Here is a 21067-nt window from a genome sequence, read left to right as displayed (position 1 = left end):
CAATTTTTTTAAAGGTTTATTTGAGAGAGCACAGTTGGGGCAGGGGAAAGGGAGAGAGAGAATCTCAAGCAGACTCTCCACTGAGCATGGAGCCAGCAGCCTCAGGGCTTGATTCCACGAACCGGAGATCATAACCTGAGCTGAAATCAGGAGTCTGATGGTCAACTAACTGAGCCACCTAGGCACCCCTACAATACAATTTTTAGAAAGTACTTTCTTAGAAACTATATTACTCTGCTGGGGCTGTCATACCACAGATTGGGTGAATATCACAGATTGGGTGGCTCAAACAACAGACTTTTATTTTCTCACAGTTCTGGAGGCTTGAAGTCCAAGGTCAGGGTGTGATCAGGTTTGGTGTCTTGTGAAAGTTCTTCCTGGCTTGTAGACAGCTGCCTTCTTAGTGTGTCCTCACACATGGCATTTCCTTTGTTCATGGAGAGAGAGTGAGATGCCTTACGTGTCTCTTCCTCTTTTTTTAAGGGCAGCGGTTGGATGTGATTGAGGCTCTGCTGTAAGGACCTCCTCCTTTAACCTCAATTACTTCTTTAAATGCCTTATCTTCAAATACAGTCACATCCTCTTTAGAGCTTCAACATACTAACACAATAGAATCCATAAGATGAATCGATTTTCTATTTTCCTATATGGTTTGTAATGTAGATAAGCTATAGAAAAATTTTTATAAAATGGATAATATTTTTATTGATTTCTTTTCATTAGGTAGGCAATACTAGGATGAGTATCAGTTAAACATTTTGTGAGTCATGGCATTTGATATTCTGAGGAGAAATGTCTTTGATGTCTTTTAAGAAGCTAGTTTGGGAGAGAGATACTGAAATAATTTGAATTCTTTAATGAAATTGCTGTGTTGTGTTCAGAGTGAATTCTAGTAAAATACAGAGTTTGTGTGTGTGTGTGTGTGTACGTCTGTCATGAGTGTACAAAGCACAGTAGTGACTGATTAAAATGGAGTAAAGTTAATCCTATGAAAATTTTGATTATGTTCTTGATACTTCTGTTATTCTTTTGATATTTTTACAAGATCTTAGGATTGGAAGATGTATCAAGTTGCTTATCTAATTATGCAGAAAGTGCTCTAATTTGCTCTGCAGCATACCTGTCAAGTGGCTGTCTTACACTGCCCTGTCCAATTTTGTAGCCATGAATATACATGGCTGCTGAGCACTTAAAATGTGTCTAATCTGAATTGAGATTTGATATAAAGGTAAAATACACAGAGGATTTTGAAAAGACTTACTTTGAAAAAAAGAGTATAAAGTGTCTTATTTTTGTATTGATTGTATGTTGAAATGTGTTTTGAGTATACTGAGTTAAAGAAAATATTATTACAATTAATTTTACTTTTTTCCTTTTCTTTTTTTAAATGTGGCTACTGGAAAATTTAAAATTGCATATGTGGCTTGTGTTGTATTTCTAATGGATGGAGCTTATTTAGCCTGTGTTAGAAACTCACTGCCTTCGGAGGAAGCACATTTCATCTTTGAATTGCTGAGACCATTAATTGTTTTTTTCCTATTTGTATATATATCTGAAGTCTGTCTTTTATATTTGTATTCAGACGTTCTCATTTACTCCTCGAGACTAAAAAAATAAGTCTAACTTCTCTTTTTAATATTACTACTTAATAGTCTGAACACAACTTTCTCTGAGTCTTTATTGTAGAGACTTTTAGTCTTTACATTTTCTTTATGACAGGGGCTTATATCCCTCCAACCATTGTTGTTACTCCCCTCTGAACTGTCTCCATTTGGTACATATCCCTGCTGACACCAGGAACTGTATATCTTTTGATCTTAAAATTATAGATCAGAATAAATCTATCTTTGTCTTGTACTTGCTGTATAAACTGTTAATGAGTTAAACTACCTTTTAGGGTGACTTTTAATTTCTTACTGACTTATGGAGCATGTCAATTAAGATTTTCTACGTTTTTCTCCTGAGCTGCTGTTTTATCTTGCTTCTTCAGCACATTTTTTTTTTTTTTTTTTAAGAGGAGCTTGTTGATTGAGAGGTGAAAAGTGTTCCACCACTGACTTCTTATTTTTGCAGTCCCATTTTATAGTTCTGAACTAATCTGAGGCTTTGTCTTTAGATTTCAGTTCAGGGTGGTGAAAAAGGACATGGTTTGTATACACATATTGTCATATTATACTTCATTTGGATTTTGAGTGTGTCATATAAAGTATTTGGTATCTTTTTCAGTTTTTATCATATGCATATCATAATGCTAACAACTGTTAGCATTATGATTTCATCCAGGGGTAGAATAATGTTATCTGGGCTTAATTAAGGATGGATCCTTGTGGTGTATAATTATGCTGAGTTGACATACTTCTAATCAGCTATTAATCCACCTTATTTTATTAGTATTCCAGACTTTGTTTCTCTGCCTTGCTCAAGTTCACATCATGATTGAAAACTTGCAAGAATTATTTCCTATAATTTCTTCCTTTGCATTCTAATAAACTTGTCAGAAATGGAAAATAAAAAAAAAAACATTTGACTTACCTATAAAAAATAAAAATGCATACTGTCTTGTGGTCAACATTACTTCCTTTTCTATCTATGTGATCCTTTAGTTTTTTGTTTTAATGGAAATGCTTTAAGTTCTTCAGTAATAACTTGGAAAATAGAAGGTAGTATAAAACCAAGTTACTTCTAAGTCCCATTAGCAAAATACAACCTATGTTGAAATTTGGATATATTTTCTTTTTGGCTTTTTTTCTTTGTAACTTTTAAAAAAGCTATATTGATGGTGGCACATGATTACAATTCTTTTGGGTAAATACTTAGGCTAAGTCATTGGTAGATCTGTGCTTAACTTTTAAAGAAATTGCCAAACTGTTTACCACCTTAGTTGTAACATTTTATATTCCTATCAGTAGTACATAAGAACAGTTGCTTTAAATACTCAGCAACACTTGGGATGGTCACTTATTAATTTTGGTCACTCTAGTAAAATTGGAAATACTTCATTGTGATTATAATTTGCATTTTCCTACTGACTCATAATTTTGAGGGTCATGTGCTTATTTGTAATCCATAGGTTTTTGGAAGTCTTGTCCATTTTGAAGTTGGGCTGTTTGTCTTACTGAGTTGCATATTTTAGAGACTAGTCCTTTGTTGAACTATTCAAATAATGTATTTCTCATTGTACTTTTTGTCCATTGTCAATTTTTGCCTGTCACAGTTACTACTACTGTGCTATTAGCTTTAATATGATTTTCTGTTTCTGTTATCTACATTTTTAAATTAGAATTCTTTTGTAAGGGGCGCCTCCGTGGCTCAGTGGGTTAAAGCCTCTGCCTTCTGCTTGGGTCATGGTCCCGGGGTCCTGGGATCGAATCCCGCATTGGGCTCTCTGCTCAGTGAGGAGCCTGCTTCCCCCTTTCTCTCTGTCTGCTTCTCTGCCTACTTGTGATCTCTGTCAAATAAATAAAATCTTAAAAAAAAATTCTTTTGTAAGAAAGAGCTATTGTGTCTCATGTTCATTTATTCAGTTATTTATTTATATTGGTATGGGCATATAAAATTAACTTTATCAGTTGTGTTGCTCATTGTCCTGGATGTGACCATTGGGGGCTCTTTCAATTTGGCTCCCATTCATCCTTTCAACATGCCTTATCAGTTTTTGGGAGCACTTTCTTTCTTTCTGGTTCATCTTGTATTTTTCCTGCCTAAGTCCTGGAATCAATCATTTTTCCAAAGAGTACCAAGTTTCTTTTATTTGAGAATAGTATTTAGAAACCAAGATTTGAGGACTGGAAGTATTCATCACTATTAGGGTGTCATTGCTTCTAGGTGTTTGGAGCAGATAGATCTAGGAAATTGTATATTTATATATATTTATACATCCATATTTGTATGTATATGTATACTAAAAACCATGAATTCATACTGATAAACCAATTCTTTTATAGTTCTGAGCGAATCTGATAGTTTGTCTTCAGGTTCCAGAAACCCTACACTAACACTAGGTTCAGTCTAGCCTCTTTTTTCCCTGTACTTGTGATTCCCTTCTCCAACAGTGAACAACCTGGCTCTCATCCACAATTTATTACATATTTGCTAATTCTGGTATATATATAACTGTAGTTTTGGGATTGCTGTTACAGATATACTTACTAGAGTAGTATTTGTGTATACTTTTTTTTTGTTTTTAAACTATCCAGTCAAAATACTGTTTTCCAAAGTTAATTGTGGTCTTTCTTCCTTACCATGTTCAGTGGAGTTATGTTATTCACTTGAAATACAGTTTGTTTCATTTGTTAATTGTTTCAAGTCCCTTTTGAACTCTTTTCACATCTTGGCTGATTTGGGTTATTTTTTATTGGGATATGTGAAACATTACTATGGTGTCAACAGTCAGCGCTATAAAACAGTATGTCCAGAAGTATCCATCCCAGCTTTGATCTCTTACTCTATTCTCCATCCCCCTTCTTGTCACTTTTCCACCCATCTTTGTGGGTAACCAATGTCAATAGTTTCTGGTTTAGTGTCTTCCTGTCTTTTTACACAAATGATGTATGTGTAAGAAAGGAAATACTCAAGCTATATGTGAAAGGTAATGTATTGTAGATACTACATACCTGCTTTTATAACAGCTTTTTGAGATGTAATTCACATGCGCCATAGAATTTGCCCCTTTAAATTGTACAGTTCTGTTGTTTTTGTTATATTCATAGAGCCATCCCAGTTTTTAGTTTTAGGATATTTTCATCAGCTCAGAAGGAAACCCTGTCTACTGTTGCTCTGCTCCCTCTGCTTCGTAGGTCTTGGCAACCACTAATCTGTTTTTCATCTCTATAGATTTGCCTGTTGTGAGCATTTCATATAAGTGGAATCATACAGTATTTGATATTTTATGACTAGCTTCTTTCGCTTTTCAAGATGCATCCATGTTATAGTATATATTAGTACTTTGTTCCTTTTTATTGTTGAACAATATTTCATTATTTTGATAACACTACATTTTGTTTATCCATTCACCTGTTGGTGGCTGTTTGTGTTCTTTCTACTTTTTGGCTATTGTGAAAAATGCTGTTGTACACATTTAAGTACAAGTTTTTGTGTGGACTTATGCTTTTGGTTTTCTTGGATGTATACCTAGGAGTGGAATTGCTGGATCAAAGGATAACTGTATGTTAATTTTCTGAAGAACTATCAGACTCTTTGCCAAAGTAGCTGTGGTATATTACATTCCCACCAGCAATGTATGAGGGTTTCGGTTTCTTCACATCAGTCTACACTTGACATTGTTTGTCTTTTTAAATTATCTTAGTAGCTATGAGGTGCTGTCGTTGTGGTTTTATTTTATATTTCTCTAATGACTAATGATGTTAAGCATCTTCTTGTGTGTTTACTGGCAACTTCTATAAATCTTCTTTGGAAGAATGTCTGTTTGAGTGCTTTACTCAATTTTTAATCAGGTTATTTGCCTTTTTATTTAGTTGTAAGAATTCCTTACATGTTCTGGATATAAGTCCAGAATAGACTGGATAGATGATTTACAAATGTTTTCTGCCATTCCTTGGGTTGTCTTCACTTTCTTGACAGTATTCTCTGAAGCACTTCTTAAATTTTGATCAAGTCCAGTTTACCTTTTTTTATTGCTGTTATTTTTGGTGTCATATTCAAGAAGCCATTCCTAATTCAAGATCATGAAGATTTACCATTGTTTCCTTCTAAGAGTTTTATAGATCTAGATCTTATAAATATTTAGGTCTTTAATCCATTTTGAATTTACTTTTGTACATTCTGTGAGGTGGGTACCCATTTTCTTTCTTTTGTATATAAATATCCAATAGTCCTAGCATCTTTTATTGAAAAAAAAACTTTTCTATTAAGTTGTCTTGGCAACCTTGTAGAATAGTTGACCATAAAATGTAAGGGTGTATTTCCACCATTGATTTGTACATCTCTCCTCATGGTTGTACTACACTGTTTTGAGGACTATAACTTTGTAAATGAGTTTTGAGACTAGGAAGTGTGACTCCTCTAGCTTTGTATGGTTTCAAGATTGTTTGGGTATTTGTCTCTTGAATTTCCACATGACTTAGAGATTATTGTTAGTTTTTGCAAAGAAGCCAACTGGGACCTTGATACACATGGCTTTCTGTATCAATTTGGGGAGTTTTGCCATCTGAACAAAATTGTCTTCTAATCTATGAATGCAGAATAGCTTTCATTTGCTTAATCTTTAGGTTTTTTGACCAGTGTTTCATAGTATTCAGTGTACAGTATTTGCTCTTTTATTAGGTTTATTCTTAAGTATTTTTTTATGGTATTACAAATGATTTTTTTTTAGTTTCATTTTCTGTTGCTTCTTGCTTGCATATAGAAATATAGTAAGTTTTTGTTGATCTTGTTTCCTACAACTATTAGTTTGTGTTGTGTGGGTGTGTGTTTTAGTGGATTCACTAAGGTATTTTATTTATAAGATCATGTTATCTGTGAATAGAGATAGTTTTACTTCTTTCCGGTTTGGTTGCCTTTTATATCTTTTTCTTGCTGAGTACCTTGGCTTGAACCTTGAGAACAGTGTTGAGTAGAAATGGCACTAGACATCATTGTCTTGTTCCTGAAAAGTGAAAGCATTTAGTCTTTCACCACTCAGTATGATGTTAGCTCTGGGTTTTTCTTAGATACACTCTATGAGCTTGAGGAAGTTCCCTTTTTATGCCTTGTTAAGTGTGTTTATCTTGAAAGAGTGTTGGATTTTTGGTCAAGTGCTTTTTCTGTGTCTATTGGAGATGATCATGTGTTTTTTTTTTCTTTTTTTAAGATTTTATTTATTTAAGAGAGAGAGAGCATGATGGAGGGAGGGTCAGAGGGAGAAGCAGACTCTCTACTGAGCAGGGAGCCTGATGTGGGACTCCATCCTGGTGTTCCAGGATGATGACATGAGCCGAAGGCAGTCGCTTTATCAGCTGAGCCACCAAGGCAAAGGCACCTGATCATGTGTTTTTGTTGTTGTTGGTTAGTTAATACGGTATATTACATTGGTTAATTTTCATATGTAGAACCAATCAGTAGATGAATTCCACTGGTTATGGTGTATGCTTTTTTTTTTTTATTGCTGGTTTTGTTTTGCCAGTATTTTGTTGATGGTTTTTGCATGTATGTAAAGGGCATTTGTCTGTTGTTTTTTGATGTGTTTGTCTGATTTGGTATCAGGGTAAAACGGGGCAATGTTTTACCTCTTCTGTCCTCTTCTGTTTCTTGGATTACTTTGTAAAGGATTGGGCAGTCTTTAAACATTTGATAGAATTCACTAGTGGAAACATTTGGACTTGGCTTTCTTTGGGGGAAGGTTTTTGGTTACTAATGAATTTATTTATTTTTATTTTTATTTTAAAAAAGATTTTATTTGAGAGAGAGAGAGAGAGGAGTAAGGGGCAGAAGGAGAAGCAGACTCCCTGCTGAGCAGGGAGCCTGATGCAGGTCTTGATCCTGGGACTCTGGGATCATGACCTGAGCTGATGGCAGACGCCTAACTGACTGTGCCACCCAGGCACCCCTGTAATTTCTTTGTTTCTTATAGGACTTAAGATTTTTTCTTCTTGAGCCAGTTTAGGGTAGTTTGTGTCTTTGTAGGAATTTTTTCATTTCTCGAGGTTATCCACTTTTTTGGCATACACTTATTCAAAAGTTTCTTTATAATCTTTTTTGTTTCTGTAAAGTTAGTAGTGAGTTGCCCTCTTTCATTCTAAATTTCATTATTGAGAGTTTTCGGTTTTTTTCTTGATTAGTCTTTGCTAAGGTTTGTCACATTTACTTCTTTTCAATGAGCCAACTTATGGTTTGGTTCATTTTCTGTATTATGTTTGAAATATATTTTACTTCTGCTCTAGTCTTTATTTTTGTTTGGTTTGCATCGTTTGCTCTTTTTTTAGTTTCTTGAGGTAAGGGTTTGGTAGTTGATTTGAGATCTTCTCTCTTTAGCATAGGTATTTACAGCTATAACTTTTCCTCTAAGCCCTGAATTAGCTGCATTTAGTAAGTTTTGATATGTTGTGCTTTTTAAAAATTAGTATTATTATTAATCTCAAATTTTATAGTCTCCTTTGTGATTTCTTCTTTTCCCATTGGTCAGAGTGTAACTTCCACAGATGTCAAATTTTCAAGTTTCCCTTTTTTTTTTTTTTTAAGATTTTATTTATTTATTTGACAGAGAAAGAGATCACAAGTAGGCAGAGAGGCAGGCAGAAGGGAGGGGGGAAAAGCAGGCTCCCTGCTGTGCAGAGAGTGTGATGATGCCTGTGGATGGTAGAGGCTCAACCCACTGAGCCACCCAAGTGCCCCTCAAGTTTCTTTTTGTTATTTATAATTTCATTTCTTTTGTAGATGATTAATATCCACAGTAGCTGATCTTAGCCCTTTAAAATTGTGACTAAGATGTCTAATGTATGGTCTCTCCTGGAGAACATTTCATGTGCACTTGAGAAGAATGTCATTTTGCTGATTTCAGATGCAATGTTCTACATATGTTAAGTCTAGTTGCTATGTTCAGGTTTTCTGTTTCCTTATTTATCTTCTTTGTAGTTGTTTAACCCATTTTTGAAAGGTATTGAGGTCAGGCTATTATTGTTGAATTGTCTTATTTCTCCCTTTCATTCTGTCAGTCTTTGCTTTGTGTATTTTGGGGTTTTGTTTTTAGAGGCATATATGTTTATAATTGTTATGCTTCTTGATAAATTGATATTTTAATCAGTATTAAGTATCCTTGTCAGTGGTAAGAATTTTGTCTTAATGTTTGTGTTGTAGCCACTCCAGCTCTCTTTTCATTTTTGAAATCGTTTTACTTCAAGGTAGTTGTGTCTGTGATTCTAAAAGGTGTTTCTTGTGGGTACCATATAATTGAATCATGGTCTTTAATCTATTCAGCCAATATTTGCCTTTATTGAATATTTAATCCTCTGTGAGTACTGAAAGGTAAGATTTTCACCTGTCATTTTGCTTTTTTTCTAAATATCTTTTATCAGCATCTCTGGTTCTGTTTATTTTTTCCTTTTTTTCTCTTTCTGAATTATTTTTTTCTTGTTAAATTGATGTTTTTAATGTACCATCTTAACCCCCCCCCCTTTTTTTTTGCTATGTTCTTTTGAGAGTGTGTGTGTGTCTAGCAGGGGCATTGACCTTGGGATTACAGTTAATATCTGATTTTATAGCATTATATTCTGGCTTATTACCTATTTAGTTTCAGTAGAGTACAGTAATTCTGCTTTTATATAGTTTCATGTCCTCTTACTTCCTTTGTGCTATTAGTGTCATACAAATTACATCTTTGTACATTATAGACCCATCAAGGCAATTTTATAATTATTGCTTCATGAAGTTGTTCCTTAAATAGGTAAAAAAGAAAAGAGTTGCAAACAAATTATGCTATCTTTTATATTTACTTGTTACATTTACCGGTGATACACATTTCTTAGAGGTACTATGTAAGATCCTCCCATTTCAGTTTGAAGGATTCTTTATAGTATTTTTCATAGGGCAGATCTGATTTTGAGTTCTCTCAGTTTTTGTTTATTGGTGAATGTGTTAAGTTCTCCTTTATTTTTAAAAGATACCTTTTAGTAGATACTGAACTCTTCGCTGACAGTTTTTATGTTTTAACATCTTGACTATGTTATCCCTCTACTTTCTGGTCTCTAGTTTCTGATGGGATTTCATTCATACTTATGGAGAGTCCTCTGTAATGGTCACTTGACTCTCTCATGATTCTTTGTCTCTGGTTTTTGACAGTTTGATTTTGATATTTCTAATTGTGGATCTCTTTGATTTTATCCTGTTTGTGGAGTTTGCTGAGCTTTTGATGTGTAGAAAAAAGTTTTTCTTCAAATTTTGTAATTTTTTCCCCCATTATTTCTTCAAACATAGTTTTTGCCCCTTCTTCCCTGCTTTTCCTTTCTTTCTCTTTCCTTCACTCCCTTTTTCCTTCAGCTTGAGGGATTATGTATATGTTGGTATGGTTATTTTCCTTCCATAGTCTCTGGTTTTGTTCATTTTTTTCTTTATTCTTTTTTGTATTTTTCCTTTAGACTGGTTAATGTGATTTTTGATCTGTCTTCAGATTTGTTGCTTCTTCTGCTAGCTCAGATATATTGTTGAGCCTCTATTGAAGTTTCATTTCAGTTGTACTTTCCAACTTGAGAATTTTTATTTAGTTCTTTTTAATACTTAATGTGTCCTTATTGATAGTCTCTGGTGAATGTTATTCTCATACGTCCCTTCAGTTTTTTAGACATAGTTTCCCTTAGTTCTTTGACCATATTTAAGATAAATATGCCTTTGCTTAATATCTGGGTGTTCTTAGGAGATAGTCTCTATTGATCCCCTCCCCCCACCATATATGGGATGTTATGTCTTGTGTTTTTGCATGTTTCATAATGCTTGAAAACTGGACCTTTTAAATAATACAACATGGCAACTCTGGTCAGATCTCCTCCCAGGGTTTCTTAATGCTCTTTGTTGTTTGGTGACTTTCTGTAAATTCTGCTTTCTTCGCCATTGTGTTGTCACTGAAATCTCTGGTTATCTTTGTTGTTATTTATGGAGTCTTCTAGACGCCATACCAAACACCAGACAGGCCAAATAATGATAGTTCTCTGGGAATGGGGCTTTAAAAGAGCCTGTTCTGCCTTCTCCCACTTGCTGTCAAGATGCTGATTTTTGCCATAATTGTGTGCTGTTGGTTTTCAAGACTACTGTGGAGCTGAGAGGGGAGATGAGAATAGGCAAGGTACCTAGATTCAGCCCCCTTATTTTGAGTAAGCGCTCTGTGGATTGCTACAAACCTTTTGTTAATTTCTAGAGTTCGGAAGAAGTTGACTTTGAGTTTTCTTATTGCTTTTATTTATTTATTTTTAAAGATTTTACTTATTTATTTGACAGAGAGAGAGAGAGAGAGAGTGAGAGAGGGAACACAAGCAGGGGAGTGGGAGAGGGAGAAGCAGACTCCCCACTGAGCAGGGAGCCTGATTCAGGGCTCGATCCCAAGACCCTGGGATCATGACCTGAGCCGAAGGCAGCCATTTAACAGACTGAGCCACCCAGATGCCCCTTCTTATTGCTTTTAAAGGATAGAATTTTCTGATATCTTTACCTTGTCATTTTCTTAATTGTCACTCTAGTCTGTATCCTTTGAATTGTCTTGCATTGTGCACACAAGACAATGTTTAAAGGTACATAATACTGTGTCAACTGTCGAGTAACAGTTTTTCCACTTGATATAATGTTATCTGTCATGCTTATTCTTCTCAAGCTTATAATGCATGGTATTTTTACAAACAGGAATAGCATGATACATTGTTTCTTTCGCTTGTTTTTGGAACTTGGTTTTTACAGTCTTTCACTGTTACTGTGTTTTGTTAGATGTTCTTATAACTAAATCTTAAATATATTCTCAAAATTATAAATGTGTAGAAGTGGAATGTGTTGAGTCTGGAAACATGAAAACTCACTTTTTGATCTGCAAGACCAGATTGCTCTTCAGGGAAATGGTTAAAATTTATATTTCACCAGTCATGTAGGAGAGTGATTATTTGCCAGCTTCCTCACCCAGTACTGGGTATTACTATTCATTTCATTTTGTGTTCCAGGAGATCTTTTGGCACAAAGGAAAGTTTTATATTCTTGAAATGTTCTATATCTATATCTAGTATGGGAGCCACCAATCACATGGCTCCTGAGCACTTGAAACGTGACTAGTTCTAAATGAAGTGTGCTGTATTTCAGATATTGCTATAAAAGAAAATGATGCAGAGCAATGAATATGTGAAATGAACCGTAGTAATTTTTATATTGATTGCATGTTGAAATAGTATTCTATATATATTGGTTAAATAAGACATATTAAATTATTTTTTCTGTTTTTTTAATGTGTTTAGTGGAATACTTAAAATTACATGTGTGATTTATTTTATATATTTATTGGGCAGTGCGGATCTAGACTCTAGAGAGTTCTTTCTTTAAAAAAAGCCCTGCTTCTTTAAAGCTTATGCTGTTTAACCGCAGCATGTTCTCACCCTTTTTAAATTTGCCAGTTTCTATTTATTCATTCAAGATGACACCAAACATTCAGTTTTCCTTTCCTCCCCAAGTTCTGTCATCATTCTGGGGCATTTTTAGTGCCCATGTGTACAACTGACTCAATAATTTAGCCTCCCAATTTCTGGGTTGTGCTTGGGCCATCATTTTAATGGTCCCATGTAGGGGCGCCTGGGTGGATCAGTGTCTGCCTTTGACTCAGGTCATGTCTGCCTTTGACTCAGGTCATGATCCCAGGGTCCTGGGATCAAGCCCTGCATCAGTCTCCCTGCTCGGTGGGAAGCCTACTTCTCCCTCTTCCACTCCCCTGCTTGTGTTTCCTCTCTCACTGTGTCTCTCTTGTCAAATAAATAAAAAATTTTTCATGGTCCCATGTGATTATCATCTGGAACTTCTGTTCCACCTCTAAAATCTTAATTGTATGGCCCATTTTAACCGCAAGTTCACATTTTTAGATATCTCATTTCCTTGTTTCCTACCTTTCATCCTTGACCCTCTTCATTTTTGTTCACTGAATCACTTCAACTATACTTGTCTGCTCCCATGATCCCATGATCCCTTGACCTTTTTTGCACACTTTCTGCAAAATAACAGTTTCAAATGACTCTTACAGTCTATTGGCTTGTACTTATGTTGCAGATTGCTACTGGACAAAAAGATCCTATGGCTTCTGGGATATATTCAGATGTGTGGTCTTCAGCTTTAATCTGCATATAGAGTTGCTTGGCTGTCTCCTATGGATTCCCAGTCTTTCCTGCTATTCTTGTGGTTGTTCATTCAAATGTTTTACCTCTTACTGTTCCCTCTCCTCTCCTTAAAATGAGTACATGATTTTGTCTCTTGCCTTTAGAGAAAACCTCATCCCTCACTTTAGAACACTGTATCCTAATTTACCTTTTTTTCAGCCATTTGTCTACTTGATCTTTTCTGTTAGCATTTAAATGGGTGCATATCTCTCTCTCTCTCTCTCTCTCTCTCTCGTTTTCAACTCTCTCTTGACCCATTGTTACTCTCCAGGTTCTACCTTATTGTTCTTCACCAACAAGCATTCTGAAGGAATTGTTTATACTCATTCCCGGCACTTACTCACTGTTTATTTACTTCCATGCATTTTTCTTCTTTCTTTCCCCTGTTCTGACAAAGGTCCCTGATAATGATAAGTAGATTCTTCTGTATCTTTATAGTGACCACTCCAGAGCATTTGGTACAGTTGACCACTTCTTGAAGAAGGCCACTATACATTTGACCTCCTTGAACTGCTTCTAGGAACTACTTTTTTCCCCTTATTCTTTTTATCTCTCATCTTTTTCTAGATTTGTGTAGGTGGTGGGATGTTAGTATTGTTTCTGGCCTGGTTCCACTTCGTGTGCTGTATTTGGATTCATATGCACGGTCTTCATACCATTTAAGTGTTGTTGGCTTAAAATGTTCTGTTTCACCTAGACATTTCTAGAACTTCTAACTTTTACATATGCAAGCTGTGTACTAGACAGTTGTCTCCCTAAAGTCCACTTAATACCTTAAACTCAAGTGATTCCTGCTTTTAATGATTGGTACCACTGTAACCCAATTGTTAAAACCTAAATTTAGAAATCTCAGCCTTACCACTTTGCAGGTTAGTTAGAGACCTGTAAATACATCTCATTAATTTCTAACTAGCACTATTAGAAATTACTGTAAGTAATATATGTAATTTAAGAGTTTCTAATAGCCACATTTAAAAAGTAAAAAGAAACAGGTACAGTTAACTTTAGTTCATATGTCACCCAATATGACTAAAATTTTATTTCAGCATGCAGTCACTTTAAAAATTAAGATAATTTTTGGATGCCTGGGTGGCTCAGTGGGTTAATCCTCTGCCTTCCGCTGGGCTCAGGTCATGATCTCAGGGTCTTGGGATCAAGCCGTATATCAGGCTCTCAGCTCATCAGGGAGCCTGTTTCCCCCCTCTGTCTCTGTCTGACCTCTCTGCCTACCTGTGATCTTTCTCTCTGTGTCAAATAAATAAATAAAATCTTTTTTTAAAAAGATAAAAAATTAAAAAAAAATTAAGATAGTTTTCATAGTTTTTTTCATACTAAGTTTTCAAGATCTGACATGTATTTTGCACTTAAGGCACATCTCATTTCAGGGTAGCTAAATTTCAACTTTTTGATAGCCGCATGTAGCTAGTGGCTACCTTAATATAGACAGTAGAATTTTAGCTTCTATTTCTCTTCATCCTCACTTCTTTCTTGGTTCAAGTCCTAATTTTTTCCCTGGGTTACTGCACCAGCTTTTGGGATTGTATTGTACATTGTACTATACAATGTACAATGTATGTATATTTTAATTCCAAAGGGCACAAATTGAACTTGAAGTTAATTAAGAAAAGACCAAATGTTTGTCTTTGAAATTTAAATTGTTGTCATTCTGAGAACTCTTATAGTTCGTCTTCAATATTCTTGTTAGTGGTAATTTTCTAAAATAAGAATACAGTTCTGCATGTGAATTAATGTGATTGCGTATTCTTATGCTTCACGTCCTTTAATGTTCTCCATAAGCTTTGAAGATGAAGTCTAACCTAAGTTCCTTAGTGTGACTGACAGTAATCTTCATGATCTGGCTTTTGTTCAAGTTTCCTATGCTATAGCTCCCAGACCTTGAAACTGAGATGTATTAAATTTGTAGTTCCCATACAGAATCATGCTCTCCTTTTGCTTTTGAGCCTTTGCAGTTACCAGCTAGTTTGCTTGAGACCCATATTTTCCAGCACCTGCGCACATTTCTCATCAGACTAAGGTGGGCTAGTCCTTCAGGAGCTGAAGGATCTGACCTCAAAATAGGACCAAGCTCTTCCCGACCCCCACTGTCTTTTTTGTTCTATAACCATCCTTCATGTTTGCCTAGATCACAGTATTTTATCACTGTGTTGTTATGATTGCCTTTTAATTTACCTGACCTTAGGTTCTTAGTTTCATAAGCAGGGAACTTGTTTTTATCAACTTTTGTGTACTTAATTGCTAGTACATACATTGTGAAGGTCCAGTAACGATGTTGATTGAATGGGAGTAATTCTATATAAGTAGAGATTAGATTCCAAGTTCAGAGTAAAGAAAAAATGTTTTAAATGTTATCTTATTCTTACACGTATTCATAGAATTAAATATTAAAATACTTTAAGCACATTAACTAGGAATCCAAAATAGAGAAGATAAAAGTTGGTTTCATCAGTACATAATTGCTCATCTCAGTGAAAAGGGAAGAGCTGGGGCAGGCAAACTAAGACATGAACTTTTCAAAAAGATCAGGGTGAGGGGACATTAAAGCCGACATTTAGGACATACCAATGCAAATCTTGTAACATTTTAGTGTTCTTGTTGTATTAAATCTGAAATCTAGGTATTTTTATACCAGTTATATTTAAAATATTTAAATCATTTACATGGTGGCATTCTTTAATTTTTCCATTGGGTTATGTAAGACTAAGAATGCTGGACAGTTATATATATATATATATATATATATACATATATATATATATATATATATGATGTAAGGCTTTTAAGAATACTAAGGAGTAGACAAAAGTATTTAGAGTTGCTTAAATTTTAGAAGAAACTTAATTATTTTTGTCCATGTGTAAAACAATGTACAATGTATCTTTTAATTCCAAAGGGCACAAATTGAACTTGAATTAAGAAAAGACCAAATGTTTGCCTTTGAAATTTAAAGTTATGGATAAAAACCTTGGATCTTCGTAGCATGATTTTTTTAAATTGCAATTATTAAGGGGAGAAACAGAATTCTGGTATTACTAAGGTAATTTGGGGTTGAATGTCTCATTTTGTAAAGATGAGAGAAGTTGAAGGTTTGTAGTACATCTTAGCTTGGATATGTTTTAATTTTCCTCAAAATCTGATTTTTGTCAGGCTTCCTTTCTGTTATAATTCCCCTTGCTCAATTTTGTTGTTGTTATGGAAATGTATATATTTGGCATTTTCAAAATAAATTACTGCTTTTCTTTTTTGGAAAATTTATTAAAACATATTAATATTCAGACCTTTAAAAACGATAATGGATTTCAGATGCCAAGATTTTCATAACTTTATTCTTTGGAATCGTAACAAGTGGCAAGAGAAGGTGAAGTGTTCTTAGGGGTTCCAATAATCTATCAGTTAGAACCTATTTGAAGCATCTTGTTCTTCAAATGTAATTGATTTCTAGAAATAAGGTTAAATAAGTTAAACACTAAAATTACCAGATTTAAGTTGATTTTTTTAAGTTGATTTTATTTAAGTTGATATTTCCACAGGCAGTGAAGTAACAAGCAGTAAATTGTTGTGATTTGATTTTCTTAAATAGGAATTTTAACATAGAAATTTGGCATAGTAACTAAAAGAATTTTGTAAATATATGCCTTTAGAAAAGATGATTTGATAACTGTTTCTTCTTATGTAACTCATGTTTCAAATCCAGTAATACTTTTAAGATCTTAAGGTATTTTGGTAGAAGCCTGCATGAGAATATACTTTTATCTTTATTCACATGCTTATAAGTGTCACAGTTATATCACTCATATCTATAAATAATGTTTCTTATTCAGAGATTATATTTCACACTGGTACTGTGAACATTTTATTTGCCCAGGAAAAGAATCAGTGGGTGGTTAAGTCTTCTGAATTACAGACTCTGGTTGATTTTAGAATTTGGGATAAGGAATGATTCTTATGAAATGTGAAAAGTCTATATGTTTTAGTCAACCAATGTTATATTATTAGTATAATCCCAAAGACTTTTTGGGAGGGGGGCGTCTTTGGACTCAATTTTTTCCTTAGAAGGAATTTTCTTAAAAATATATATTTAGCCATTTAGCTTTTTAAAATCTCTCTCATGTATTGGCATTTTGCTAGGAATATAGAGATGAGTAGGACATGGTCTGGGAAATAATTATAGAGGGCTGATAAGTAATGTGTTAAATTTTAAAATAATTTAATTTTGGGGTGCCTGGGTGGCTCAGTGGGTTAAGCCTCTGCCTTCAGCTCAGGTCGTGATCGCAGAGTCCTGGGATTGTGCCCCGCATCAGGCTCTCTGCTCAGCAGTGAGCCTGCTTCCCCCTTTCTCTCTGCCTGCCTCTGCCTACTTGTGATCTCTCTCTCTGTCAAATAAGTAAATAAAATCTTTAAAAAATTTTAATTTAAAACATAGAATTATTTAAAATGTTATATTTATGTGCAAAGAATTGTTTATCCTCATCCTACTCATTCTTCTTTCTCACTATGTTACTGAAACTGCTCTTATCCAAACTAGTAACCTCCTTAGTTTTATGTTTATGTCTTTTTGGTTATGTTTTATGGTTACGTCTTTGGTATTTCATTTGACCTTTCAGTGGCATTTAACACAGTTAAGTGACCTTGAGTCATTCCTGGTGTTCCTTCTTGCTGACTGATCTTTCTCACCCCCTGTCTGTCATCTCAGTGTTGGAGTGCTCCAGATCTCTGGCTACCCCCACCCCCAATCTCTAGTTTCTCCTCGAGAATCCAACCCTCTTCTAATACTATTTATGTGCTTATGATTCCTAAATCTATGTTTTCAGCACGAACCAGCCCTACAGTTTCTGGACTTACGTATTTCACTGCCTACTGGCCTTTTTGAATGTATAATGCACACATCAAACATCACACATTCAAAGCTGTTTTTGACTTTGACAGTTTGGGCCCTCACTGCCTAATTTTTAATCCCCTTATTGTTCCTATTTTTCCTTAGAAATATCACTCCATTGAGTTGTTTAAGCCAAAAACCTAGGCGTTATCTTGGTCTATTTCTCCTTCACCAGTCACATCTAAGTGCGTCAGCAATGTCCTGGCAATTTTACCTTCAAAACATATTCTGAATCCTTCTTATCTCTTCTTGTAACCACACCGTTTAAATTCAGTATACCCTTTCTTTCTTGGACTATTGCAGTAGACTTCTTACCAGTTTTCTTATTTCCACTTCTTCTCTTAGCCCTGAGAGCTATCTTTAAAACACAAATCAGGTCAGGTCACTTGCCTTTGTGCAACCCTCTAGTGGCTTCCCATCATGCCTAAAATAACATCCAAATTTCTTACTTTGGCTGGGTCCCACATGATCTGGCCTCTGCCTGCCTTCTTGACCTCGTTTTCATCACTTTTCTGCCTGATCCACCGCTTTCTTCATTGTAATTCACGTAACCTCTTTTTGGCCTAAAAGTACTAAGTTCATCTCTACTTTAGGTCCCAGCGCTTTGCCTAGAAATCTTTCCTCCCTTTCCTTAATCCATTCCCAATATTGTACTATATGTCAAAGACTGTTCTAGGACTTAAGGATGAAGCAATGAATAAGACACAGGGACATACTCTCTGGCATTTTTCTTACGCCTTTTGTCTGGAGCGTTCCTTGAATATGCAACCTAAAATACTCTCTCTGAAAATTTTTTCAACTCTCCCAGATGGCGGCTTCTTTTTTTGATGCCACATTTTATGTAGTTTATTTAATCTCCACCTTGAAGGAGCTCACATTGTAGTTGGAGGTGGAATAGGGTGGAGAGTGCAGTAAATATGGTGAGTAAAATATATGTTAGATGATTAAAAAAAAGTGCTAAGTAGGAAAACATAAAGCTGCAGCAAAGTACAGAGGAGAATGGAGTTGTAATTTTAGATAGGGTGGTCAGTGCAGGCCTCTGTGAAGTTGAAATTTGAATATCATCATGTGTTCCAGGTTGTGATATAACTCATAGATTTGTGTCAATATAAAATAAAAATATACAGTTTTCACAGACTTTTTGTCCAAAGTTAATCTACTTTCTTCTCTGTGCTTCGTTAGTTGCTTTCAGTTTTCACAGCTCACATTAACTTCATCTTCCCATTTGTTGCTTGCTATCTTTAGCTTCCTTCCCTTTCCTGTATCCACAAGTCTGTTTCTTCCAATTCTGAACTTTAATCAATAGAACTTGAAATATAGTACTGTATAAAGGTTTCTAACTAAAACGTTTGCATTTATCTTATATAGACTGTCTTAATTCAGAGATTGACAAAGCAAAATTGTATGAAAGTTACATTTTTTTCCTTGAGATTTAAACCCTGTCCTTATATACCTTGCTGAAACATCATACATAACAGCTTTTTTTTTTTTAAGATTTTTATTTATTTGAGAGAGAATGAGAGAGAGAGAGAGAGCATGAGAAGGGGGAGGGTCAGAAGGAGAAGCAGACTCCTTGCCGAGCAGGGAGCCTGATGGAGCCCGACGTGGAACCCAATCCCAGGACTCCAGGATCATGATCTGAGCCGAAGGCAGTTGCTTAACCATTTGAGCCACCCAGGCACTCCCATAACAGCTTTTCTACCATTTCTTTTAAAAATTTAAGTACAAGGCATAGTAGTAATTGGCTTTTATAAAAAGTTAAGAGGTCTTCAGGAGAGCTACTGAACATTAATTAAAATTCCTTAGGCCTTATGTCCCACAAAAAAAGTATTTGGCATGTATAAAGCCTGTCCTCACCTTACTTATAATTATTTCTAATTTGTTGAGTTACATGTAAGTAACTTTCCTTTTTTTCCCTCTATTTTTTGCTATGTTCCAATGGATTTGCCTTTCCTGTTTGGACTGAATGTGTCATACACAATTCTTGGAATTCCTCATTTACTGTTCCTCTATGGATCTGTTCTGTTGGAATCTGGAACACTGGAATGATGGAAATGTGTTCTTTACAAAGTAGCTGTGAGTATATGAGATAATTTATACAGAGATGTTTTCAGTCTAAATTAACTTAAATTTAACGTACAGTTCAATGAAATATGAGCTAAGGAAGCCTTACATTTAATATATATTTTTAGCTTTATGCATAGTAGGCTTTCATATATTTGATTTTAAAATACTATACTCTGATGAGTATCCTAGTTAGTCTTTAAAATTAGCTTTTCCATTTAATTGGCTTGGTTATTCTGTCAACATTTGGCTTAAAGATTAGTTCATATGAATCAAAAAAAAATGCTGAAAGTCAGTGGATGGATTTTGTTACATGTGATGCTAGTGAGGAATGCAGATTGCTGTTTAAATCCAAGTGTGTTGAGTTAATGCTTTGATTTCATGAGTATTTCTTTTTTTAAATGAGATATTAAATGTGTCATATACTTTTAAGAGAAATATGTACCTCTTAGGAATATTTTGCGATTGTATTTTAATGATGACTAAGACCTACCTCTAAGTAAAATTAACCGGTAAGACTACTCACTCAGATGGTCTAAACTATGGACAGTTTTTCTCAGCACTGGGTAAGTTAAAAGTCAGATTTAATTACTACACCAATTTAAAAGTAGGTTTCTTTGAATTACTCATGAAACTATTGTTGAGATCATCAAAGAATCAAAAACCATGCAGAAAACTGAATTCTGGTTTTCTTTAAAATCTGGATAAATCTGATGTCCCCAATGAGGGAGGCAACAGGATCATTTGAAATGCTGAAGTGATAATTGGACCTGGTATTAATAGCTTGAAAGATACTGTTTACTGATTGACTTGGCCATAAGAACTTCTAAGAATTTATGAGAAAATTGTTTTAAACTCAACATTTGACTTCATTTCATGAATAAGAAGACAAATTTCAAGAAATTCATACCTGTGGTGATTAGTATGAGTAAAGGGATAATTAAGAGAGTTCCTACTATAAGGGTATTTGAATTTTTTTATCCTGAAAAACACTTTATTTAAAAAAAAATTTTTTTTTTAAGCTGATTGGTTAGAATCTTGTTATTGACTAATTGTAAGTTGAAATCTTTGCTCTGAGGAAGGTTTCTTTGGTTTTTATTTTTTGCCCTTGGGTTTTATAATTGACCATTATATTGTCAAATCAACTCATACTCCTAATTCACTTTGTCTTTTGCTGTAGTTAATACTTTTATTGGTAACACTATAAAATCAGTTTGATTTGCCATGGATAATAGTTTGTATAGTTTTCTAAAATGGGTTATTGACAGGAATTTGAAATACGTGACAG

At 34.6% G+C, this 21067-nt stretch overlaps 1 protein-coding gene across 6 annotated transcripts in view; it reads left to right on the top strand.

Moving 5' to 3' along the window:
- SEPTIN7 (septin 7) overlaps positions 1-21067 on the top strand; it is a 115641-nt gene that overhangs the window by 12960 nt on the left and 81614 nt on the right. Inside the window, exon 2 of one of the 6 annotated variants that reach the window (XM_032871667.1) lies at positions 5206-5210. The exons of 3 other annotated variants lie outside the window; for them this stretch is intronic. In XM_032871667.1, the coding sequence (XP_032727558.1) occupies positions 5206-5210 (5 nt within the window). Of the gene's footprint in view, positions 1-5205; positions 5211-19757; positions 19792-20306; positions 20346-21067 lie in introns of those variants that run through there. 2 more of the 6 variants (XM_032871712.1, XM_032871692.1) reach the window with 2 other exon arrangements.

The sequence above is a fragment of the Lontra canadensis genome, unplaced genomic scaffold (assembly GCF_010015895.1).
Source record: "Lontra canadensis isolate GAN:19392208 unplaced genomic scaffold, GSC_riverotter_1.0 scaffold2, whole genome shotgun sequence".
Lineage (NCBI taxonomy): Eukaryota > Metazoa > Chordata > Mammalia > Carnivora > Mustelidae > Lontra > Lontra canadensis.
The sequence above is the reverse complement of the archived record's forward strand: the minus strand, read 5'-3'. Positions and strand labels throughout refer to the sequence as shown.